The following is a 25999-nucleotide window of genomic DNA, read 5'->3' on the forward strand; positions in this document are numbered from 1 at the left end:
TAGCTCAGTTGACAGGCAGTAATTTCTTGAGCTATGCTAACTCATTTATTACTGCATAAACATCTCTCTTCACACAGCCATGGCTCTGATTTGCAGAGGTGCGTTTTTTTTCTGTGAATTGACAGGTTTTGTCATTCCTTTGAAATGCACTTATCAGCACTTTTCATTTCCATGAAACACCACCAGCTACCAAGAGATGCAAATTCTACCCTTGTGTAAAGAGGAAGTTTTTTTAACCTGTGTTTCAAGCTTAAGGCCCATAAACTGTGAGTGTATAGAAACAGTACATTTCCTGATGTAATGGAATTTTTTGACCTTACTAAGTGCTGCAGTGAGAAGAGAATTCATAGAAAGAGGGAAAAAAAAAAAACAAAAAAGTGCACATTGCCAGGTCATGTTGAGCTTCTGGTCTGCCAACACCCCCAAGTTCTTCTCCTCAGGGCTGCTCTCCATCCGTTCCCTGCCCAGCCTGCGTTTGTGCTTGGGATCACCCCAACCCCTGTGCAGCACCTTGCGCTTGGCCTTGTTGAACTCCGTGAGGTTCACACGGTCCCACCTCTCAAGCCCATCAGGGTCCCTCTGGGCAGCACCTCTGCCCTCCAGCGTGTTGACTGCACCGCACAGCCTGGCGTGTCCTCAGCAAACTTGATCCCATGCTCTGTGTCACCAGCAGCGATGTTAAACGGTGCTGGTCCCAGTACCGACCCCTGAGGAACACCACTCCTCACCGGTCTCCACAGTATGTATAGTACTGATGAAGCTGTGCAGCCTTAAAAGCATTTATTATAGGCAAACAGTTCTGTTCCTGTTTAGGAACAATAGCCGCTGTAAACATGATAGCAATCTGTTGATCCAGTAATTTTAATTAATAAAATAAATCAACAAAGGCTGTCTTGCCAGATAGTTGTGATTCTGAGAGCAGATAAAGGGAGGAGGTCCAAAGACCAACTGTTTGCACAGTTTGCTCGTGTTCCTTCTCAGGTTTTTGCTTTGTGCTAGGAAGGGAGCAAGTTTTTATCACACGGACCATGGTGTACATTGTAAATCGTGTCTTGATAGGAGGAGAGCAAGGTTTCGCTGAACATGGAAAAAAATTACTTCTTGGCTTAAAAGAACTTACTTAGTTTTGTGAATTTAAACCAGCTGTGACTTGTATATGTCTGGGCAGAAGTGCGTTCATTTCTGCATGTCCCCCATCGATTAGAATAAATAAAGGGTTTCTCTAGGCAGTGCAGACGAACAAGAGGCAAGTCTACAGCTGTCAGCAGAAAAGCAAATCTGCTAGGTTGTGAGCATGTTCAGTTTGAACTGCAGCTTAGATTCAGCATGGATGTCAATTTATTCTCCGCCAGCCAGAGCTGTCCTTGAGGAATGAATCACCATTTTTGTTATCCTTCACATTTCTGTGTTATACTTGCACTGCCTTTCTCCCAATACCTGATCTAATGACTGCATTGCAAGACACTTAATCTTGTGCGGAACAAAACAACCCACCAGGCTTCTTACCATTTTCTCTGGTTAAAAGTAAAATGATTTTTTAAGACATTTTTCCTCAAGCCTTTTTCTTTTCAAATGCCCTTAGTGAGTCACTGCTTTCATTATAAGATTGTTACCTAAATTACAGCCACCTCCACATTAACAGCCTTCCAGCCCTCTTTGTTCTCTTCTTTTTCGTCATGCTTTGTCTTTTCAATCAGTAACTCTGTTTCAGACAGCTGAATCATTAGGGACAGGCCCTTTTTTGATGCACAGCTGCCTTTTGATGTTCTGAATAATTTGGTCTTTTGGGTATAGTTTCATTAGTTGCACTGCTGCACAAGAGCAAGCGGCACAGCTGCTGGAGGGGACACAAAACAATGCGCAGGAGTGTCTGTAACCAGGGGTGGACTGGAATTTATTTATTTAATTTTTTTTAAGCAGACTGTGCTTACGTGAGCTTGAACTCATTGTGAAACTGCAAGCCCTTGCTTTCAAACTGTGTTCCAGGCGGTTCAGCGGAACACAAACCTTAAGACTGAATGGTTTTCCCCAAAAGGGACCTGTTCTGTCTTGGATTGGTCAGGAGTAAACCAGGCTGTTAGTTGAGAGCATTTTATCTTTTTTATCTTGTGCATCATTTTTAAATAAATCGCATGTATGTGATGTGAGCAGAGATCAGTACAAATGGCCTGGGAAGGCAGAGCACGTTTTTGTGGCTAGTGTCACTTTGAAAACGGCGTTTCTTAAAGGAGAAGCCGGTTTGGTTTCTGGTTCCCATGTGTCGATTTGGGAACTGGGAGCGAGAGGCAGCCACTGGTGAGTGGTATCACCTGCGGAACAGGCGATGTGCGAGAGCCCAGTGGACGTGTCACCGGTGACGACCTTTCGCAGCCTGATGGCCCCTGCCACGTGCAGAGCTGTGCCGGCTGCAGGAACAGATGGGGCAAAATTCTGTCTGGCCTGCCACGAGTTCCCTGCTCTGCGTGCATCCCCTCTGCCCTTCTTCTGCAGGCGCCCAGCAGCAGCAGCAGCTTGCACGGGCACAGGCGCTCGGACCGCTGCCCCACCATCCCCGGGCAGCGAGCACCGCAGCAGTGAGTGCCTTTCTTCAGCTGAGGTCCCTCTCACCGGCATCCCTCACACCTCGCTGCAGGAGCCTGTGTGACCTTTGGTGGCCACGTGCAGCGTCCAGCTGCCTGCGAGCTCAGCCGCGCTGGCAGCGGGGGTGTTAAAGGCAGAGCCCTTCACCAGCCTCCCCTGGTTCCCAAAGTCCAGCTGGCAGGAATGGATAATTAATACAGATCGTCCCACAGAGACTCGTGTGCGTGTGGGAATAAAGTCGAAATGAGCAGAGTTTTGTGGCCAAGACGTTCAGCTGTCTTCTACAAGAGTTCAGGAGAACTAAACTAGGTGGGGCTGGAGCCAGATGATCTTTAAGGTCCCTTCCACCCCAACCCATTGTATGGTAAGAGGACTAACAATCCTGTTCCTCCGGTGACTGGTGGCCCTCCACAATGTGTGAGTATCTTCCCAAGGGGAGCCGGTGAGTCCCACACAGTTACTTGGCAAAGAACGTGGTGACAGTTCTGCTCATAAAAGCCAAACAAGCAAGAAAAAAGTAGATGTTCCCACTTTCAGGTTTTGCTAGCTTAAAACTTAAGTTAAAACTAAAAGGGAAACAATTTTGAATGAAATTTAACCCATAATTTAGCCTATGTCAAAACCAAAAAAGGATCAAAATGTCTCCATGTTTCGTTTGCTGTTTATGTTGCTGCTGCTTTCTCATTTGTTTGAATTCCCTCCTCGTACACTGGAAATTATTACTTTGACTTTGACTTTTCCCCTCAAAGCCTCTTGTATCTTCAGTTTTAGCAGACGCTGGCATAGAAGTGGGGAAAAAAAGATATAGTAGCTGTTGCAGCAATGTTTGCATGCAACGGTAGCCTGTGCTTTCCTCCTTTGGTTAAGGTGTGTAGTGATTTTTTTAACCTTTAGATGACCTTGTATTTATCTAAATATATACTACCCTTGCTATTAATTTTTGTACATTGCCAAATCCTTTAATCCTGGCTCAAGCTCTAATAGTGCCTTGCTACATCTGTTGAGATTAACTCTGGGACTAAATGTATTTATTTATACAAAATCATGGAAAACTTTCCATGGGAGGAAAAGCAGCATCTTTTAAGTGGGTGGGAATGAGGCACAAGTTATAGGTTATGACCCTGAAGATGATCTCTTGGAGATCTTGCAAGAAACATTAGAATAAGTAAGTCGGAAAAAGTGAGCCGTCAGAACTACTACCAGTAAATTAAGATCAGAGAGCTTGTCAACACTAGCACAAGTAAGGATTCTCTTTCCCTAAAAAATCCATTATAATTATTGGTTGTGAACATGGCAAAAATGATAGATTGAGAACAGGGATGTTGTTTTATTTGGGAGAGGTTCCGAGATAGCCAGAAGCAGCGACATAACCATCTTGGGTCGTCTTTAATTTCTAAACTCATGTTTAGCACTGTAAATTGCATCCAGAAAGAGGAGAAGCATGATGTTAACAATCAAAGGCAAATGAGCTTTTGATTACAGTATGGGATTTGGGGCTGGATTTATATCCACCAGTTTTCAGTGTGATTAATGGAAGGTTGGTGTCCCAGGACTTCAGATTTCTTTAAACATCTCAGGCATAGATGTTGTGGGTATTGAGAATGAAAGAAACCGTATCGCTTCAGCTGTGGAGCCTCCCGAATGTATCGTTTGTGGGATGGGATGGGACTTTCACTCCATGTGTATGTTCTTCCCAACTTACAAATTGTCTCCTGGAATTGGAAATGTCCAAGAGGGACTATTAGCAGTAGTAAAGTATTTAAAAAAACATGTAACGTATTTTGTTTAACTAGCAGTGCTTTTTGGGGGTGTACCCCTCGGCCTGTTTCTCAGCATCTCCTGGCACAGCAGCATCACTGAGCTCTGAGCTGCCCGATGGGATGCCGGTACTCGTGCTGCTTTCTTCATGCTGATCAGCATATTTCCATCTGTAAATTGCACAGAACTCACCACTATGTTATCTAAGTCGGGGGTATCACGTCCTCGCAGAATTGGTGCGCCCAGCTGAGTGAGCCATACGTTATCTTGGGGTTTGGATGGGTTCTTCAGTTCTGTGAGCCACCTGAGCAGAAGCGTGATGCACAGGCCGGTCTCTGGTGCCGGGAACCACATGTTGGAGGAGCAAGGTCTGCTCATCCCTCGTGCTGCTGTTATCAGTTCTGCTCCCGTCCTACTCTTAAAAAAAAAAAAAAGCATATTCCAAGTCTTTAACATTCAGTCTGATGGATTGCAGTTTGTCCTCTTGGACAAAATGTTGCCTGACTGGATTTTGGGGGTGTGGGAAGAAGTTCTCTGACATTTCTATTAACTGTTGCTTCATTTATGGAATATGGAAGAGTTTCAAAGCCTGGAGTGTTTACCTGGACACACTACGCATGATGCTGCTACTAAATTGCTTGGAGGTTTACGGGTGAAAATCATGGAGTAGGAAAGAGTTGTTTGTGGTTGTTTTTTTTTAACTTGGAGACAAAAGGGAATTGTGTAAGATGAATAAATAGAGAAGGGACTGTTTGCCAGACTCCCAGTGCTGACTGCCTTGCGGCTCCAGCAAATTTCAGAGATGTGCTAACATGACTGGCAGCAGTCCTGGCTCGGTTCGAATGTTTAGATGAGCTTGGGGCCCATCCGCTGGCTCTTGGCCATGCATTGTTGCAGCACTTGACCGAACTGTGGCTGGCTGAAGTGACTTGATGCTTTCAGCTGTCCCAATCACATGCCTGACATGGGGACGGGAAATCCTGCCGCTGGCGTGGACGGGGTGGCTCGGAAGGGTGGTGGTGCTTGAATTACATGTCACAATACAGAAGCTGTGTTGGGTGAGGAGGAAGGATATGAGAGAGAAAAAGGTCTGGAAATACAGACTAAGGATAAAAGTTGCCAAGGGCTCAGCTTGGGTTTAACTTTTGCCTGGGACAGGAGTAAGAAGGAAGATGCTGCGAAGCGGGGAGAAGGTTGGGATGCTGGGAAGTAAAAAGCTCCTGTCTGGTCACATCATAGTCTGAATCCTTAAACAGTGAAAGGGGAAAAATCTCACTTCTTCCCAGATACGGATGCTTTGGAGTGGCATGTGAATTTCTGCAGGCACATCCTATTTCAGCAAAACATTAAGACCGTCCCCGTACTTCAGTCTTTAACCCTTACACTGGTTTAGACAGTCTCTCCAGCGTTCTGAGTTAGAGGGGATGTGGGGGAAGATGCTGTGTTAAAGGTCAGTGTGGCAAGGCAGCAAATTAGCATTTGAAAGTAATCAGCGATGAGACCTTGCCCTGACTTGGGCACTTGGAGCTGCCTTCACTGTCAGTGATGCTGGCAGCAGAGAAGCTGCTTTCCGTGGTTGTCAAAATTTTTGGCATAGCATGCTGTGTGGTAGCCCAGGGTCGGTCATTGCCTTGGAAGCATCTTCAAATATTTGCGAAGGACAGTCTTGCCTCTGGGGTTTGTTTCTGGAATATTCTTTCTGTTTCAGCTTGATCAGCAGATACACGGGTAAATCACAGCGGTGAAAGGGCTTGTGCAATATGTTTGCCAGCTGTTCTCACAAATAAGAATTAAGTAACGGGTGTGTGGCACTGTTTTCCCGTGTCCTTTGCTGATCGGGAAACTGAGGCGCAGTGGTTGCACTGGCTTGTCCACGTTCAGAAGCAGATACGTGAGTACACGCCAGGAGTTCTGGCTCTTGCAGAGGTTTTTTTTGCTACATCATGCTGTTTCTTCTAAAAACACTTGTGTTTATTTCCAGTCAAATTACTGTGTTCTTCCTCACAAAAGTAGAACTCGTTTTACTCTATGTGTATCTTATTAAACCTGTTCTCAGTTCTGAGGTTAGATTGAATTCAATTTAACTAAAACCACATCAAACTTTTTTAGCAAGGTCTTTAAGCACGTGTAGTTTGGATGCTTCAGGAGTATCACTTGTTACCCACACTCATCAGATCAAGCGCCCTCCATAAGGCTGGGACACAGTGGAGTGCTTTGTGCCTTCTCCTAACTTACCGTACAAGAACATGCGTTTTTCCTGTAATGGGACTATACAGACATGGAAATACACTGGCCCACATTTGATTTCAGTTTTCTAAAAGAATAAGATGTTAAAGGTGCTTGTGCATATAGTATTTTGACAGGGAAAAAAAGGTCAAGCGTTGGTGAGATTTGAGTACAGACAATCGAGATGCTAGGAGCTGAAACATCTTGCTCTCTTCATTAAATTTCACGTTACATGCAGCCAGGTGCAGAAAACCCAGCTGAAGCCTTGCTGTCTCTCTCAAGTTCCACTTGAGATTTAAGTGTGTAGCACACTTGTCCTCTTTCCTCTCTGCTGCGAGTTGAATATCTCCATCCCGTGTACCAAGCCTAGAAAACAAGACTTACAGCCGTGCTTTGCAGAACTAATTATTTGGTTTGTAGATTTTTTGGCTGCATCATTTTGAAAAATTATTTCTCTCATGCTGGTCATTTTATGTTGGATAATGTTATGGAACATCAGGCAAGCAGAGTTTGAGGAAAATGTTCAACAGTCGCTGGTTTAAAAGTTCAGATCCTAAAACCACTATGTTCAATATTTTGCATCTCTTTTCTTTTTTTATTACAGGTTGGATTTTTTCCTAGTGAGTGTGTTGAACTAATTAATGACAAAGTTCCTCAGTCCGTGACCAATTCTGTGCCAAAACCAGGTAAGTGTGTGAAATTTTTATGATGCACTGAAGTTAAATGGAGTTGTTATTTTGGGTTTCCATGTTTAATATCTCCTTTATACGTACCGTGTTATACTCTGTGTTGATCATCCTTTATACATCCCCTGTTATCCTGTCTATGTGTTGATCATCCACACGTTACCTCTCTCTGAATAGTTCCCACTGTTTAATGTCTTTCATCTGCGGTGTTTTGTGAACTCATATCAATGTCTATGTTTTGAACTCCTGCATGATTTGGGAGACTTTAAACTTCTAAGAATTTAAGATACCTTCAGTAATCTGCAACTAGTGATTCCATGCAGCATCGCAGTTCTTGGTGTCCAGACAGTGTTGTGTGTTAGGTTTTTTTCACGCAGAACATACAGGCAACCCCAAAACATTTATGCTGACTTAGATGGAATAGATTAATTAGGTACTGGAAGCTGCTTTCTGTTTGAGGATCGATGGAGAAAGTCGGATATAACAGAACTTGGAATCCTGATTGCTTCTGCTCTGGATATATGACTCCATCTACTTCCTACTGCCTTCTGGACAGTTCTGTATTGTATGAACTACAGGGAAATTAATGCCAAGCTTGGCTGAGGAAAGGAAAAGTAAATAGAAGATGAATTGTTGGATCCGATTCTGTTGTCATTCTAGTATACACTGGAAGTGATTTCAGTTAGATGTGCTGGCATAAGTGAGATCTCTGCAGAATGTACTGGTGATGAAGCTTTTGTTCAATTCTTCCGATTTAAAAAAGAATCTTCCTATATATAAAGTTATATCTCCGTATCTTTTGTGTCAAGAGACGCAGTTTGAAATTGCTGATCTTTCTTAAAATGTTATGCAGCCAGCAAGTTGAGTTGGAAAGCTGGTTAACTGGTGTTCTTTTCATCTGTCTTCTCTATTTTAATGATATTCCTTATCTTATACGATTGCTGACTTGATACTTTAAAACAAATAGATGTGATTCAAAAGTTTGACTTTTACTAAGGGAACCGCATTTTATCAGATCTTGTGCTACAGCTTGGAACTTTTGGTTCAGTGGTAAAAAGTCACGAACGCCCAAAGTTATCGCGCACTGCATTCATCTGCGTGCTTCAAAGAGCCGGCGGTTTAGGCGAATCATTTTCTCAGCCGTTGGTATCTGCAGCCTTTGTTATTCCTGGGAACATGCAAATGTATTTGCTAGAATCGGTATCACGAAGATCACTAGCAATTCAAAGCGCTGCAGCAGGTGGTCATTCCATAAATCCACTGTCTGCCTTTTGTTGTTTGAAGTTGGATCTCGAAAAACTGTGAGCAGTCCCCTTCTCTGCCCTCTGCCAGCTAAAGCATGCAGGCAGGGGCAGCTTTAACTCTAAATACAGGCCAGGCTGGTAGATAGAATCATAAGCAAGTGTTTATTATTCAATATGGCTCAGGCAATTAAATGTCATGAGCTGCTAGTGAGTAGTTTCTTGCTATGCTTTAATGAGAGATAATGAAGCAGCATAGATTAATAGATGCGGTTTGGCTTTAACAACACACTAGGGGATGGATTTCCTCTTTCAGTCCTGGGAAATGTTTGTTACAAAGTTGATAGCAAAAGCCCAAGTCTTATTAAAAGTAGCGAGTTGAAAGATACTGCCAAGTCGTGAGGCTGTCCCTCTTGACCTTCCCTGATAGTTGTTCTAGGCATACAATTAAAGCCAAAGGCTCCTCCAGAAGACCACTAATGAGCTTTCAGATGTAAGGATTGCTAGAATGGATGTTGCAGCTGTTCCTGTAATCCTTCCCTGCTCTTCCTGTGCACGCAGAATTTACAATACCGTTTCTTTGTAGGTTTTTGGTGGCTTTTTTATTTTTTTCTGCCTTGGGAAGTAACAGCACTTGCCTGGTGCAGGCAGAAGTCTGGAAGACTCTTCCTGGGTTGCTGGAGGTTGTGACTTGGTGGGAGCTAGGAGGAGTCAGGGAGGAGGTTCCCACAGTTAGGGCGTGTTGAATGTGGTGTTGGAGGACTCGAGGAACCTATCTGCTGGGAGGAAAAACTGACGTCTGAAATACAGAAGGCCTGAGAAGATGAAGTGGGAGGAAGGGGGTTCGGTTTCCTGGGCTGGGTTACCACACCGCTGGGCAAGCTGAATGCCTGGGCAGCGCCGTCCGGGAAGGTGGCACGTGGGGCGCAAGGAGTTGCTGGAGCACCCTGGGCGGCTTACGTAGCACTACTGCGAAATGTGACATTGGATCTTTCCAAGTGGTTCCTCTAGAGCCTCGCTGGGAGTTGCATTGCTGGGATAATGCAGAAGAGCTTGCATTTTCCTCACCTGTATTCCGTGCATTTAGTGCGTTCTAATGTATGGCTTAAACATACACAAGGTATTTCTCCTATGCTTAAATATCCACGTCAGTTCAGTGTCTCCTTTTACCTGTATTTGAAACATCAGGTTGGCTTTTCCCAAGGAATTAAAAACTTTTTTAAAGGGAACCACTTGGAGCTTTTGTCGCTACTCAACATTAGTAGGGTATTTCATCTAGAATTAATGTGGAGCTTTAGATTTGGGCTTGATAAGACATACTTATCAACATGCAAACTTTGTTTTCTTTAATCAAAATGCTATGTGTAGAGAGCATCTAGGACATTTTGTATCTGCAGCGTAAAGCTCTTTGCCATGAAGGAATTTACCAAGACAGAACTTCTTGTGTTGTCTAATTGTCCATAGATTTGGCTGGGTTGAGTAGTCTAATGAAAAGCAGATGGAAAGCAAAGAACTTCCTGCCCTGCGTTTTTATTATTATTTATAATTAGAGGGTTTGATTTGCAGAAGCAATGGGGACAGCATTTTAATAGAACCATAAAATATTGCAGTGGTCTATGATGCAGTACAAATAACGACTGAAGTTCAAATGAAACACGGGGAATGGGAGAGCTGGGCAAACTCTGCTCTTTGAAACAGTATTTTCTTTGACTGCGGAAGTGCACGCTTACACCAGTGACACTGCAGCTGTTGCCTGAAATAAATAAAAGAAAATGGACCATACAGGAAAACTGTCCATTTATTAAATTCTGAAAATTCAAAGTAATAAGAAAGAATATTGGTTTTGCCTTGAGTCACCTCTGAAATAGATTTGACAATGAAGTTTGGACTGTGACAGCTGTCATCTCCCCAAATACTGCTGGGGACAGGTATGCTTGCAGAGATGGATATAGATGTGGGTGCACGCGTGTGCACAAAAACTATCACCTGAAAATTTAAGTCCCTTTCATTATTGCTTAATGAAATTGTTTAGCATTTTCCTTTTTCAAAGTTTGTCTACGTGAGAAAGTCATTCAAGGAGAAGAAGGGGTGCTCGGGAGGTCTCGGACCTGTTGAGTAGCATTTTCCCTTCAGTATTGTACTAAGCCCATCTCTCCATTTTTTTCACGTTCAGTGTTATAAGAAAATGCTCTTTTTCCAGCTGGAATACAAACTGATATCCCAACTGTTTCTATTTATGTAAAAACCACTGTACAGGTCCAGGGTGGGCTCGTCAAACCCCAGATTTCTTGAGCAATTTCCTTTTTTCCCTAAATCCTTCCTGTATCGATAACTAACTAATGATAACTTTTTACCCTAAATTATTATGTTGAATTAACATCTAATATTTTATAGCTAATACCATCTACTGGCAATTTAGCTGAATTTCAGTACTACAATAGATGGCATCAGCTCATATTTATAAAGATTTTTAAAGAGATACAGATAAAGGTTGCATTTGAATTTCAGATACTGATTGAGAAGTGAATCGTTTAAATATTCATTGTGCTGCTTAGGAGAAAAAAGTGAAGAGCTGTTTTGTTTTTTCCTTCTAAGTGAACATTTGGGAATTGCCTGTAGACTGTGGCTGTGTTTACTCTTGTCATTCACTTCTGTCCATCCGTGGCTGGTCTTTTCTGGGAATTGTGTGTATGTGTGTGTGTGTGTTCATTTTGTCCTCACTCATCATTTGGGCATAGTTAACAGTCACAGGCAGCATGTCTCAGCTATCTGTTCCTGTCCCTTCTTTCTCATAATTCTGAATATTTGTAGTTTAACCATATTTAAAATCACATCTCACGCTTCACCTCATACGTGCAATTTGTTTCATGTCTTTTGCTAACAAATAGCATCTCGCTGGGTACCAAATCTTTACTGCGGTGTGCCTTGGCATGACAATTTGTTTGAAGGTTTCTAAATGTGGTTGCTGCTGGGGAACATCTGGTTTCAGCGGGAAAACAAAGAATAAAGATGCAGTTTGCCATGGGACAGTTAGAGCTTAAGTGAAGAAATGGGGGATAAGAAGGTAATGTGTCCCTTCCATTTTTTTTCAAAGCAATGAGCATTTTTAAAACTTCAGGGCTCATTCTCACCAGTTCTTCAGTCTGACTTAGGACAAAAGCGTGAATAACCCCAGCAGCTCTGCCTGACTTCACGGAGGATTTCTCAAATTCCTGTCTCATCCATTCATTTAATTTAGATTTAACAGGTATATGTACTCACATTATGCAACTAAGGACACATTAAAGGGCACACATTGGTATTAAAAGCTGTTGTAAATGAGTAATTTTTTATTAGGCATAAATAACAGATTAATCTGGGTCAATGCACCCAACAAATAATCCACTGAACTTCAGGAAGATAGAAATTTAGGTCTGGATCGGGCAACAGACTCTGTCCTGACCTCCTGAAGACTCTGGTATGGTGCTGAATGAATTAATTTTAACTGCAGAAATGCAAACTGAGCTACATTCATCGTGTTAGAGCTATTGCAGCCGTAACAGAAACTTAAGAGGTCATGCTTGTTTGAAACAGGCTAGTGGCTAATGCCTGGACAAAAAAGATTGTGGTTTGTGGGTTTTTTTTTTAAATAAAAATAAAAATCAGCAAGAGTAAGTTGCAAATAGAACTTTTATTCCGCAGACGCCTGGGTTGAACAGCCATTTGAGGCTGGTGAGTGCACGATGTCTTTATTAGCGTTTTTATAAAGACAGTATGGAAACACAAAGTGTGCATAATTGGTACCAGTCTTCATTAATCTTATGTAAACGAACCAGTCGTTTGGCATGCGACGTGCAACTGTCTCATTAAAGCTAAATTACATGCAGATTTTATTGAGCCAAGGCAGGTATCCATTGCCGGTGTGGCGGCAGACAGGGCACAAACACGAACACGCTCAGGCCGCCAAGCGCAGTTCTCGCTGTAGAAGACAGAAAACGTGCTTTCAGATACGACAGACCTCAGGGCCAATCCTTCAAGCAATCCCATTCTCGTAGCTCCTGTGGAGCTCGGGCAGAGCGGTGAGCGGACAAAGGGTGTGGGATGGAAGGTCAACAATGTGAGTGTAAAACCGGCTTCTTCAGGAGGCTTGCACCTGGCTTTGGAACGTGCCGCAGAGATTCCTCCAGGGCTCTGAAGGCCACCGTGATGTGATGCAGGCTCGTGGGCTGGGTGTTCAGCTGGAGGCTTCAGCAGGACGATGCCAACTTGCTTGAACCCCAGCTCCGAGCTGGGCTGATCCGTGGGGAAGTTATTGCCCAGACTTCGTGTTTTCTCTTTTCCATCCAAAATAAAAGCTGACACTTGGGGCTGAGGCAGCAAGAGCTAAGTCTCTGCTTTCTCCGCAGTTAATGATTTTCAGGAAGAACCTTTTGTCAATAGGAAAACATAGCTCTGAGACTTTTTTTTTAAATTATTTTATTTTTTGCATAGAAAGAAAAAATAAGATAAAGCCGTTGTCTGCTTTAGCACCATTCGAAACAGAGGAAAGCTAAATGTGTATGGAACCGAATTACGCCAAATGTAAATTCACAAATCTGGGAGTCGTTTTCTTTTGTCAGTGGTTGGCATTATCCATCTATGTTATGTTACATCTTCCAGCCCTGTTCCTGACTCAACAAAGTACTTAAACATGGGCTTAACCATAAACACATGCTTAGCAGACACTGGAAGCAATGCAAACAAACCCAGTGCTTCGCTGCGTTGCTCAGCAGGGATGGGCCTTGTGCTAAAAGTTCAAACGTACAAAATGTTTGGGCTTTTTTTGAGCTGGGACACACTGGGTGGGGAATTCTTGGATCTTAATGAATTTCCAAAGCGTGTAGGGAATAAAACACCAAACAACTTGAAGGATTGGGTCTGTGGTCCTGTTTTGCGCTGTGTATAGCCTAGCTGAGCTTTTTATGAAATTAACCCATTTTTCAATGGGTGCATGTTTTAACCAACTTCTTTTTGTTTGTTTTTTTTTTTCTTGTTTTCAATTTTATACCTTCCCAGTCTCCCCTGCCCATGGAGCCCGTCCAGCGTCCTGGAGCTACTTCCCCCCTTGTACGTTTTCATTTATTCCTTTTTAATTCTTTTACTCTTTCTATCCCTGTCTTGCTCTCTGTGTGTCTCTTTTTTTTTGTTGTTTCTTCTTCTGCACTTGCAAGTCAGTAGCACTGATGCTTTGAAAGATGTTCAGGGAAACCAAAACAAACCTTCAGTCTAACATGCCTTTTTAAGAGCTCTTTGGACATGAAGCAATACAGCAGGGAAACAAAGAAACTGATTCAAACTCTGTTGGAGATGATTGAATCAATTTTGAATCAATAAAACTATAACTGAAAGAAATTAAGTGCCAGACAAGCGAATACAAATGTCAGCTTGAAAGAAAGAGAAGTTAAAAATGGTTGATGGAGAGGAATGAAACATGGCTCTGAAAGTTTTTTAGAATTTGAAAATCTGCAGAAGCAAAGATGCCTTTATTTTTTTTCTTTTTTGCTTAAATCAGAAAATGCTGTTTGTGCTTAGCATCTCACAATGCCCAAAGTGAAAACTGTCAAGCTGTGTGGGAGCAGCTTCATTATCCAGAGTCCTGCTTTGTGTTGCCATGGTCTTTTCTGGATCCTGCTAGTGCTATTCTAAAACTCATAGCAGTAACCGAGCATCAGTAAAACTGGTGGCTGTTTCTGTAGATTTAACATTTTTTACAGCACATTTACACATATCGACTCCCCCTGGGATGTTGTTTCGATTTCATAAATCAGTCTTAAAACTGGATATGCAAATACTGTAGATAGATATATGTAACAAAATAGATAATATGTGTGCATATATATTTTTCTTTTCCCCATGCACGTACACGCTTCCAGCCCCTTGGCATAGAGACTGTGTGCCGATCCCCTCGTAACGTGGGAAACGGGCACGTCGTTCCCATTCATGATACTTCCCCCGGGAGAAGAATGTGGTTTGAGAGCAAAATTCTGGTTTCTTGTGTGAAGACTCACCTTCCTGAGCATGTGGCAGCATTACCAAACGCTCTCCAGGCGGAGAGGAAGGGCAGGACGGGGTTTGTATCTCAGGTGTGATCACGGAGAGGGTGTGAGGTGAGGCTTCTTCCCCGGCACGTATCCAAACCAACGACAAAAGCCAGGGAATATAGAAACTGGGGTAGAGTTTTTAAGAAGGAGGGTAAAAATTTATTGCTACGCCTGGCTATACCCGCTGATAAATAATTCAACCTGCCAAAAAGTTTGGGAGGAGTCAGAATAGTTGTCACTAATAGAGAAATTGGGAATGCTTGTAAGATCCAAGGAGTTTCATTTGGACATACAGGTATGGAGAAAAGATTTTTCTTAGTTTTTTCCCTCTTTTATAGCCAAGTTCCTTGAATCCATGAGCCCTTCAAAGATGCAATTCCTGCTAAGGCTCAGTAGCAGTTAACATCAGATAATAAAGGCAGAGTTGGGGGTTTTGCCCCTTTTCGACATGAAAACAAAGAACATTTCTGGTTCCTTAATGCAACCTGAAAGGTTAACATTCAGTCACTCTCCTTTTTGAGCTGTTTGTGAGAAGGAAGACTTCCACACTAGAGCAGCTATAGTGTTTCTGCTCAAAGGTATGAGGCTTATTAGTGGTTCTGCTTGTTTTTCATGTGAAATTAATTTCTTTTGACAGCCATGCCCCTCTGTGAGTCATGTAATTGCAACAGAGACTAGAAATTTGGCTGTCGCGGCACACGGAGCACCGCTGGAGAGATCGTGTGCCACATCCCTCACATGCCTGAGCACTCCTCTGTGGTCTGCACTGGTGGAGCTTGTTTATAGTATCTCTCTGTACCAAAGATCATGGTTGCACATTATAAGTAGTTTAGGAAAATGCTTTCTGTATTTTTTGAGTAGGGAATCCTCGAGGTCCTGTTCAGGCTTCGCTGGCGTTAGGAGGAAGTTACCTTCTGGGCTCACGAAGCAGTTTTTAGACACTGAAGTTCTTTTTTGGCCCTCAGCTTCCGCAGATGAAACGAGCTGAGATCAAAATAAGGAGGCAAGGGCTGAAATATGTTTTTGAAACTGGGACAGAGCGCCTCTGAAAGTGAGCTCTAAATCTTTAGTCTCCCAACCATACCAAACACCATTACTGTGCAAGTTCAGCTATAAAATTACTGATTCTTCCACTAGCATTTGGCAACCTAAAATGAGATCTGTTTTCTACAATTTTTTTTAACTCTTCACAGTGAAAACTCCGTTTACAGTAATACATGCACATAATCTGTGTGTTTGCACTGGAATTGAGAATTAGACTGCCTAGACTGTGGTCACACCTGAGCCAGCTTTAAGCCCAGTTGTTCAGGTAGCAGTAGCATCTACCTTCTTCCTCGGCAGCTCGAATTTTCTCAGGATTTGGGTGTTTACTTATCTTGTTTCATCTCACCTCATCTTTTTTGCTATTCATCCTGCAAGTTTGTCATGTCACTTCACTTAGACTTCTTTTTGCACGTAGACATTGCTAGTTAAGAGTCTAGACCAAGCCAGAGAAGCAACACCTTAGAATGCAGAACATTGACATCGGGATTTCTCTAGCACTGTTTCTCTCATTTCTCTCTCTGCAAATTAAATTGTTAGTCTCCTGCAGTTTGTTCCAGGGGATATTTTAATTTAACTTTGTCCTTTCTCTTGCCTCCTGCCTGTCCCTCTGCCCTCTTCCCACCTGACCTTAATTACGTGCAGATTTGGAGATGGATAGTGTAAAGCCAGGTTCTGCATATGTTACAGAGGCTCTGAACCAGTCCCAGCTGAGCTCAGGTAGAGCCCGTTACGTACAATTAGTGTCTCAGTGTCCTAACCAAGTCTAACGCTGTACGTGATACCAATAACCATTTACTAACACCCTAGGTTTGGTTACAGACACTAGGTGTAGTTAAAATTGTTTATTATTCTTTTTGTTATATGTATTAGTATCTGTTGGCTAGAAAAACCGATGCCTGATGCTAAGAATCTGCCTTCTCACAGGCAGATTTTTCTGCAAGTGATTTCATTCAGTGAGTCCAAATCTTAAGAGTACTGCTTAACGTGAACTGGGTCTTGCATCGAGAATGCTTTGCAGGATTGGTGGCTACGTGGTTATTAGTTGTGTATCATAAACTGGCTGATTCCCCCCACACCTCCCCGCTGACTTTCTAAATTTAAAGTGTTCTTCCTTTCCCAGGCTTTCAATTTTTGCCTCAGATATATCCAAAGAGTGTGCCAAACCCTATTTGACCATGTTCTGGAGGAAAGAACTTGCTTGAGTAAGAGAGAAAAGAAATGTGGTTAAATACTATAGTTTTATGGCAATGTAAATGACCCAAATGTGTACCCAGCTGCACGGTGATAGCAGAAAACAACTGCGTTGTGTTGTCATTGTCATGACAACGTTGCTATAGCTTTTCAGAACTAGCATTAGGTAAAATTAAAGCGTTCCAGTGGAACTAAGGAACCGAGATCCATCTCGGGTACATTTTATGTACTTAAACAATTTGATTGTCAGTTATTGAGAGTTATTTGACAACAGACATTTCAACGTGTTTTTCCTTTGTTAAATCATATTTGGACTTTTGGTTTTGTGGATCTCCTAAGGGCTTTGAAAGAAAATCCAAGTGGAATTTCAGGAGAGACAGAGTAGCAAACTGTGTGAGCTTTGTTTTCCAGCAGGCTGGATCAGGGCTTTACAGCAAGGCAGGTGACGCTGGATTTCTTGCAAAGTGTTCAGACAACGTGTTGTCCTCTTATATCCCTGTTTCATCTCGTCCTTTTGTATCAAGGTTGAAATGAATTTGCAGGGTAACTGTACCTTCCGTAGAGATCGTGCCAATCTATTCTTTGGGTAAAATGAATAGGTTAATGGTTATTTGATATTGAAGTGATGCTAATAAATACAGCCAGTCGGAGCTCACTTGGGTCCTGCTGTACACAACACTGGTATTATGTTCCAGCTTGTTAAGGAGGTTAATGCTTATGCAATTTGGTGATTTTAAGTGCTTGGTAAGTGGCAGGCATCTTTTCTAGTTAAATTTCAACTGATTCCAAATCTTGTGGTTGCCTATGTGTAAAGCACTGCCTCTGCTGAAATCCTTGTCTGTATTTGCCTTGTTACCTTGTTCCATTGACTGTAAAGTCACCAAAGGTGGATTCATTTCTGTCTTACTCCCGCAATAAGTGTTGGATGCTTGCTTTAAAAAAAGAAAGAAATAAATAAATATTGGTATCATTTTGCTGGTAGTTTGCATCTAGGATACATTAGGAATGCCAAACTTTTGTCTTCCATAATTGTGTTGTATTGCTAGCTTTCGTGCAGTGAATTCTGATAAAGTACTTACTTAATCTGAATTGCTTTGGTAATTACCTGGTTTTAGGAGAAGGGGATTTATCACGGAGAGCACCCAGACTACATACAGCTATAAGACATGCTATTGCAGTGGTTAGCTTTCTAAGTCAAAGTATGTGTTCAGAATTGTAGTTTAAATCAGAACTGCAGCAGCATTTTCCTGTTTTTCATTTCCTTGGAGTCTTCCTTTCTCCTTCCTCTCCCTCCTTTGTTTCAAGTGATTCTTCCCCCTTCTTTTTTTCCTTCCTGTGTTTTGGCAGAAATAGAAAGGGACAAGAACTGTGGGCTGGCCTGTGGAAATGCTGCTATATACAGCATTCATCTGGTCTTCTATGAAAGTCACACCATAAAATCTGTGATTCTGCTGGAAAAGAACGAGTTTGGGAGAACAGCTCCCTAGAAGCCTGTGTGCTAGGAACAGATACTGACAGAAACTCTGAACGATAGATCCTGTGGTCACTGGGCAAGTGCGCGTGGGTGTGTACGATGGGCATCCCAACAGCAGCGACATTTGTCCTGCCCTGGGTACCAAAGAGTCACCATTCAACCCTCTCTGGGGGAGTGAATTTGGCTAAAGTAGAATTTTGCTTCAGCAAGCCAAGCAGCATCGAGCCGTGTGTTTTGTTCTGCTTTTTCAGCAGCAGTTTGGGAGAAGCAACCAGGCAGGGCCCTGGCCCTGGCCCTGCTGCTGCAATGCTCCCTGCCCCTATGGGGCACAGCAGCCCCTATGGCTTTCCCCACCGCCAGCCATTGTGGCACGGCAGTTCCAGTCCAGTTTGTGCAGCTGAAGCTGCAGACTCTCTTCTAAATGCATGTGCCTTTTGCAAGAGGGCAAGTTTTTGATGTTTTCATTTCACGCTGCGTGAAAAGCCACCTGAGGATTACCGAGGTTACTCCATAATCTGTCATTTTAGGAAGCTGCAAGAGGGTTGCAGGTAAAGAGAGTTGCAGGTACATATGGATGCAGATGCCAGTGAACAGCAGTTTTGGGAGGCCTCTACCAAACTGGGACAAGTACTGGGTTTACGTGGGGAGTAAAAAAAGTTCTCAAAGTTAAAAAGCGTCAAATATTTTTTTCTGCATGCTGCAATGAACCTCTTGACTGTGAGAACATATTTTTATATGCAACTTGCTTTTGAATTTAGCCTTCAGTGGCAAATCTGAAATACTTTTCGTGTCTGCCTAAATAAGATCTATACCTCTTGGTTAGCTCCGAAGTGAGAGACGAGCAAGAATTTTTTTTAAGTATTTCAAGGAAGTTCCTAAGGATACATAGAATCAGAAAGCCAATGCATTTTTTTTTCTCCCTTCTTAATCCTTTAATCCTTTAACAGTGCAGATGTTTTCTGACAGTAGTAGTAAGAAGCAAGCATGTGTTTCAGCAGTATTTTTTAAGCACCGGTGTTCTTACCCACAGACTCTATCACGGAGTTTTAGGTGATGTTTGTAGTTGATGCAGTGTTTGCAGTCTGAACAAATAGCTATTTTTGTAACACTTCTTAGGTGCTATGGAAACACGTCTTGATGGTAATCAGGTATTTGTGAGTAAATTGGTTGAGTTTTTTCTTCCAGACGCCTGGATTTGCAAGTGTGGAGTTTTCCTTGTAGGAGAAGGGAGGTGGGTATTACTGCTGTGTCCGAAGGGTCCGGGGGAAGCAGGGCCAGAGGAAGCTTGGCAGGGATGGAGATGCCATAGCTGGGGGGAAGACAAGGATAGAAGCCTGGATTAAACCAAAAGGGCACCTAGTGACCCAGGATGAAGGGAAGGATACACTTTGGTTCTGCAGGTTTTTGGTGTTTTGGTGTGCTTTTTTTTAAATTTTCTTTTTTCTTTTCTTTTTTTTTTTTTTTTTTTTACTGAAGTAAAGACAGTTTTCTAATCTGTGACACCTGCTGGTCTAAGCCCTCCCAGCCCCCAAGAAGGGGGAACCTCTGTAATTTCAGAACCAAGTGCCACCTGTGCGCAAGCAAGTCATTTACAGGGCTAAGGTATTGCACCAGGGCATCGCCTCGTACCCTGTGCAGTCAGTCGCACAGGTGCACACTGAGAAAGGTGATTCTCTGATGCCCTTTTGGCTTCTTCGTACGGTGTCAGTAGCAGCACAGGTGCAGGGCATCGGTGAATGGGGCCTCTGTCTCCAACCCCAGGCCAGATTGGCACTAACGTTTTTTCCTGGTGCAGCTGAGTCTGTTCTTCATTATGCAAACGATTGCACCCAGAGCTGAGGCAGCTTATCTGCCAAAAAGACCCCCAACAACCCCAAACCAACAAAACACCCCTAAACACCCAGTTGGGGTGTAGGCAGAGCTGTCCTGGCAGAAGAGCCCTTCTCTCAGCCTAGGTTATCCCGAGGAGAGCAGCAGGGCTCTGCCAGCTGCGGGACACGTATCACCATGTCCTGCGGGTGTAATTCCAGCGCTGGGAATCAGCCTTGAGCCTCCTGAAGTCACAGGGAAATGCCTGAAACACAGGTAGGAGGAAGAGACGGATTAATTTCTGTATTCCCTGTGGTGCAATTTCTTCCTTGTGTGTGGTCACTCACAGCCTCTGTGGCTTTTCTGAAGAATTTGAATCCATAGACAGTAGCTTCAGGCTTCCCGCATTTTGACAGGTACTTTTCTGGCAAGCCTTGGCTGTGTTTCCTGGGGAATTTTAATTGGAAAAGAAAACGAACAAGCATGGCGTATGGATGTCTGCACAGTCTGCATGCATCCCGGCAGAACTAATTCCATAGTTCTGTGTATCACGTAGGTAAGAAAGAGATGTGTTAGTGTTTCTGTTAGGGAAACACGGATGGCGTTTGGGGCTGGCATGCTTAACCTTTTTGGGGAGGTTGAATCCACCAAAATAGGACTACTTGTGAAGTAAAACAGTAAAACTTGGCTGAGGGCAGGGGTGTTGGAGGCACCAATGCACTATTAATAACGCCAGCTTTCTTTTCACATGTTCTGTGCTTCTTTCTCACTCTGCCTGCTCTCCACCTATTCAGGTTGGGGGGGGGTGTATGTGTATTATTTTTAAGCTAGATATTTTTTCCTTTCTCACAAGCTCTGTCAAAAAATGGGACTTAACTCTAATAATAGCTGGCTTGAGCAAAACTGCAGTTATGTGAAGAGCTTTGAAATCATGGAGAAAAGGTAGTTTGTTCTGCTCGGCTTTTCCTCTTCTTTTCTCCTGAATAATTCTGTAAATTAGTGTGGGAGCTGAGTTGTGGCTTAGAAATATTTTCAGGCAGCTTTAACTTTAGCTGATAGCACACAGCTCTGATCTCGTCTTGCATAGGCATATGGTTTATCAAGGGTCATGCCAGTGCCTATCTCAGATCTCCAATTAAAACCTGGCCCTGTTAAGTTCGCAAAGGCTGAGCAGCTCAACCAGCATCTCTCTGTATGTGGAGGAGGGTGCTTGGGTTCTCACTCCATCTGGCCATCGCTCCGATGCCCGTAGGGATCAGTGCTGTTGCTACATCTGCAAGAAAGTGTCTGTGTGAAACTATAAATTAATGTAAAAAGTGGAGAATATATGCTGGCAGATCTGTAGGGATTGGCTTTCTCGGGAGGTCTTGGTTTGGGCACAGCTATGGTGTGTGTTTGGGAGGATCCTTGAGTTAACACGTAGAAAGGCATCTTGTCTGCTGCTTGGGCAAGATCTGCAGCATTTTCCACCAGAAATCCTCCACAAGCGAGAACTCCTCTGCCCCTCTCTGCCTCTCCATCCCTCTCTGTCCTCCCTCCTTTTCTGCCCCTCTCCCTGGTAGTGAATTTAGCTGCTGCAAACTGCAGATCGTAACATTACTCTGGCCTTTAGGACTTGCTTTGCTAGCTCATGAATCAGCCTGTGTCTGTGATTAATTCAGAAGCCTTTGCTGATCTGAAGTTTCATCTGCTGGATTTCATTTAAGAGCTTGTGTCAGTGCCGCGCTCATTCTTCTTCAGCGTTTAATCCTGTAACTGCGGTGGGAAGCTTGCATCAAATTCTTTGACTTGTTCTCATGGGAACTTGCTTTTGCTAAAGGAAAGGCAAGCGAAAGCCCTCTGTTACCCACTTGGCTATGTATTACAACATTCCTAACTGTTTTTTTACCTTTGTAAATGGAATACTTGGAAGATTTTTCTTACAAACCTACCTGGACAGCCTTGGCAGACCATGGCTACATCCACCAAAAGAGCAGGTCACCACATGATTGGCCAGGTACTGTGTGACATGAGATGCCTTTATGTCAAACCTGGTTTCTGTGAGTTCTGTGAATCAAATTAAATAATTTTCAGGTTATACCCATGGCGGTCTATTGCATGGTGTGCTGTTCTGTTAGGGTTTTTCCAATCTCCCGGTCTGCTTTCTTCAATAATCTTAGTTCTCCCCCAAACCCTTTTTTAAAAAAGGGGTTTTTTGTTTATTTGGGGTGTTCTTTTTTTGTGTTTTGAGAGTGTTTTGATTGCAGGATACATCTAGCTGAGTAAGAAGCAGCACTGAAAAATACTGGCTGGCTAAGTTCTAATAATGACTTGGAGCTTCCTTCAGTGGTTAAATTGGCAAAACCGGAAAGTGGAAGAAGCTACAGGGTATGCTAATTTTTTAGGTTACTCTGCCTTCCCAATACTTCTATCTGAAATAACTTTTGGAGTGTAGTATAAAGTTTAGAATGCTTTAAGGATTGAAGCGTGTGGATGGAGCCTTTTTGTCTATGATTTCAAATGCTTGGGCTTGTTAGCTGTGCTTAAAAGATAAACATTCATCATCTACCTCTTCTGCTCCACTGCAAGCTGATGAACACATAAATAGCAGAAAATGCATCTCTTTTGCTTGCTTTTGTTCCTTAAAATTGTCTGGCAAAAGAAATTAGGAACAGAAAATGAGACGCACATGTGAAGATGATTTTATTTTCAATCAAATATTCAGAAAAAGCAAGAGGACATCCCAGCACTGTTGGGTACAGTGGAGGGCAAAGATCCCCTGCCTAGGGCAGAGCCCATAAGCTCCAGAGCCAGAGGCCTTACCTCCGTGTGGTGACATGAGCAAGCTCTTCAGCCGTGATGCAGTGCCGTGCCAAATGCGGGCTTCTTGTTTCCAGGTGCAGCAGAACCACATCCCTGCTCGCTCAGGTTTCATTCCTAAAAGAAAGGTGCTTTGTGACAAGCATTAAGTATTTTGCTTTACAGAAAACAAAGTGCAGGTGGGGGAAAGGTGCGCCGTTGTACGCCACGTAGTAAAATATCTCCTCGAGCACTATAGATCATCAGAGCAATAATTTTCAAAGGTAATACCCGAATCTGCTGTTGAGGGAGCTCTGTATCACGGGTGATGCAGCTCATGTGTTCCTGCTCTGATTAGCAAGAAGAGGATTGTGCAATCTCTGGCCCTGGTTTGAAACTCTGCGCTGGCAAGTGTGCGAACCACAACAGTCTGTCACAGCGCCGTTAATCAGCTGTGTAGGATTCTGCCTGCCCCAGCCCGGCCTACATTAAAAAGCAAAAAACCTAACCAACCTGATGTAGGGACCCAACACATCCTGGCGGGTTTGGGTAGCTCACTGCTCTGCAGTCCCGTGTGCTGGTTTGCTCTTTTGAATTGTCGTATGTGCATTTTTGTGCGTACATTTTGGATAGCGTTGCTTCCCATTTGTGTTGGGATTTTACTGAGTTTTGCCAGTGGGTTTGGTAGGAAGAACACTCCTGGAACAGGGAACTGGTATCAGGAAGAAGGTTTTGTATTCAGAATTGGACATATAGAACCAAATTGAGGAGTCATGCTTGGCTGCTAAGGAAAAAAGTAATGTGATAGTATGATCATTGTCCAAGCAAAACAATTCCAGTAATAAATACCAAGCTGGAGAAGAAGCATTATTTGGAGAGATGAGTCAGCAAACAATTTTGAAAATAACACATATCCTTGAGGAGAAATTGTGCACCCCAAAATAAATGAGTTTTACCCTCCTGATCAGCAAGATGTCTGCATAAATAGATGCAGATTCCTCTTTAATCCTTCTGACCCTGAGGTTGTCCAACTTACCTAGTGAGCCTGCATGTTAAAGTGTGTGACAGCAATTACTGAGATTGATAAACTGCAGCGCAGCCTCATGTGAACTGAGGAGCTTGGGGTCAAATGGAGCTTGCTGGTTAAACACAGCATCACCAGTATTTATCCCTCAAGCCTGCGATAAACGCAGGTAACGGCACCAGCTTTACCGGCCCTAGAAGGCTGCAGGGCTTGGCTGAGGTTTCCTGAGCCCTGTGTCCCCGCTGCTGGGTGCTGGCGTGGGCACGGCGGGGACGATGCCACGGCTGGTGGCACGCTCGAGTTCTGGCGTGTTCTGCTTTCTGCTCCGGGGTGTGCTGGGCTGCTGATACAGGTGATTTTTGGAGCTGAGCTGTAAGCGAGGATGCTGTTAAAATGCTCTGTGTCATTTTGCTTTGTTTCTAAAGAGCAGAACTCCTAGAGAATTTTTAATTGAGTTTGTTTCCGGTGATCTGATTGATGTGGCCACGAACTGTGCTGGTTAGCAGCCACGTGGGGGGGAGGGGGGGTAATTTCTTTAGCACTGTAATTAGATTGACAGAACGGGCACTCTCCGTGCAGAGTGAGGGGACAGATGGGCTCATGTGCACATGGCCCAGCCTCTGTCCAGTGTGGCCGCGCTTCCACCGGAGCGTTCAGGCGTGCTCAGCGTCTGTCCCTTCCTTTGGGCCTGTTAGCACGGTGGGCGCAAGGCTGTGCAGCGGTGAGTGGCGGGGGGCCTGCAGACGTGCCCCTAAACTGTGAAAACGGGGCTGTGGCCCCCACTGTGGCGTTCGGGCGTGACGGTGCAGCCTAGCGCTGTGCAAGGAATGAGAAAGCCCTGGATAAACTCGAGGGCACCCGTCCTGAGCCCCTTCTGCGCGCCCGCGTGTTTTCCTTGAGGAAAACCAGGAACCGCAGGCCCGGGTCCGGCCCGGTACCGGCGGCTGAGGCGAGGCCGGGGCTGTGCTGAGGGAAACCGCAGCCGAGCCTGCCCGGCTGAGCGGTGCGGCCTCCTCCCTCTGCGGCCCCTCGCCCATACTGGGGAGGCTGTGGGGAGCCCGGGGCCGGTGTCCCCCCTCCCCTCAGCCCGGTGCGTGTCCCCGTCCCCTCTGCCCAGCCCGGCGGGTCCCCTCCGCCCGGTGCGTGTCCCCCTCAGCCCACCGGTGCGTGCCCCCCTCCCCTCAGCCCGGCGCGGCGGCTCCCCCCAGCCCCCCGGCCCGCAGGTGCGGCGGGTCCCGGCGGCCGCTCTCCGCTCCGGGCAGGCTGCGGCGGGGCCGGGGAGGTGCGGGGGCGGCCGAGGCGGAGCTCCGGGACACACGGAGGCGGTGGCAGCGGGCCGGCGGGGCACGGGCACCTGCGGGAGGTGGAGCGGGGCCGGGCCGGCCGGGGAGGGGCCTGGCGGCACCGCAGAGGCGGCCGGCACCCTCCGCACCTCCCGGCGGAGCCGCCCCGCCTGCCGCTGAGCCCGCCTCGGGCAGGGGCGGGCCCAGCCGGGCCGGAGACCCCCGGGCTCGGCGCTGGGGCCGGGGGAGCCAGTCGCGGACAGCGCGGGAGGTGCTGTGGCTGCGCCCGGGCGCGGAAGGTAAGCGAGGCCCCTTATGTCGTGTGTCGTCCCCGTCCCCCCCCCCGCATTAGCGTCTTTCTTATGTAAGACTTGAGGAGTATTTTTAGGTTCCTGCGCCCACTTGTTGCTTAGTAACTTGCCAGCTATTGAATTTGCGGTTTTCGAGCATTAACGCCTTCGAAATGAAGATTTTTCCTTCCTGGTAGCGGTGGGCTGGGCGAGGTGCCGGGCCCGGCAGCACCCCCCTTACCACCACCGCTCCGGCGTGGGGCCGCTGTGGGTCGGGAGCCCGTGGCCGTGCTTTTAGCCAGGTGAAAAAAATACCTGATCGTGAACAATTCGCAGCGACGGCCTCTCATCTGGCACCCTGGCTGCTGGTTGTGGAGCTGTTTGTTCCTGCGGTGAGGGGAGACCCTCGGGGATCGGCTCCTGTGGGCAGGTTGCCTGGCTTGGCGGTTGGCATCTCTTGCCAACCGAAGACTGATTAAATTAATGCCGCGTACTTCCCCCCAGCCTTGCTAATTGTTTTACTTCTGGTTCCCTTTTGCTCATCTCCGACTTCGGG

At 44.9% G+C, this 25999-nt stretch overlaps 1 protein-coding gene across 5 annotated transcripts in view; it reads left to right on the forward strand.

Moving 5' to 3' along the window:
* Window positions 1–25999, forward strand: part of ARHGAP32 (Rho GTPase activating protein 32) — a 259327-nt gene that overhangs the window by 184978 nt on the left and 48350 nt on the right. For 4 of the 5 annotated variants that reach the window (XM_055728664.1, XM_055728663.1, XM_055728665.1 and 1 more), the window contains one exon: window positions 7169–7250. In XM_055728664.1, coding sequence (XP_055584639.1) covers window positions 7169–7250 — 82 coding nt within the window. Of the gene's footprint in view, window positions 1–7168; window positions 7251–25254; window positions 25453–25999 lie in introns of those variants that run through there. The other variant, XM_055728666.1, reaches the window with a different exon arrangement.

The sequence above is a fragment of the Falco cherrug genome, chromosome 17 (assembly GCF_023634085.1).
Source record: "Falco cherrug isolate bFalChe1 chromosome 17, bFalChe1.pri, whole genome shotgun sequence".
Classification (NCBI taxonomy): Eukaryota; Metazoa; Chordata; class Aves; order Falconiformes; family Falconidae; genus Falco; species Falco cherrug.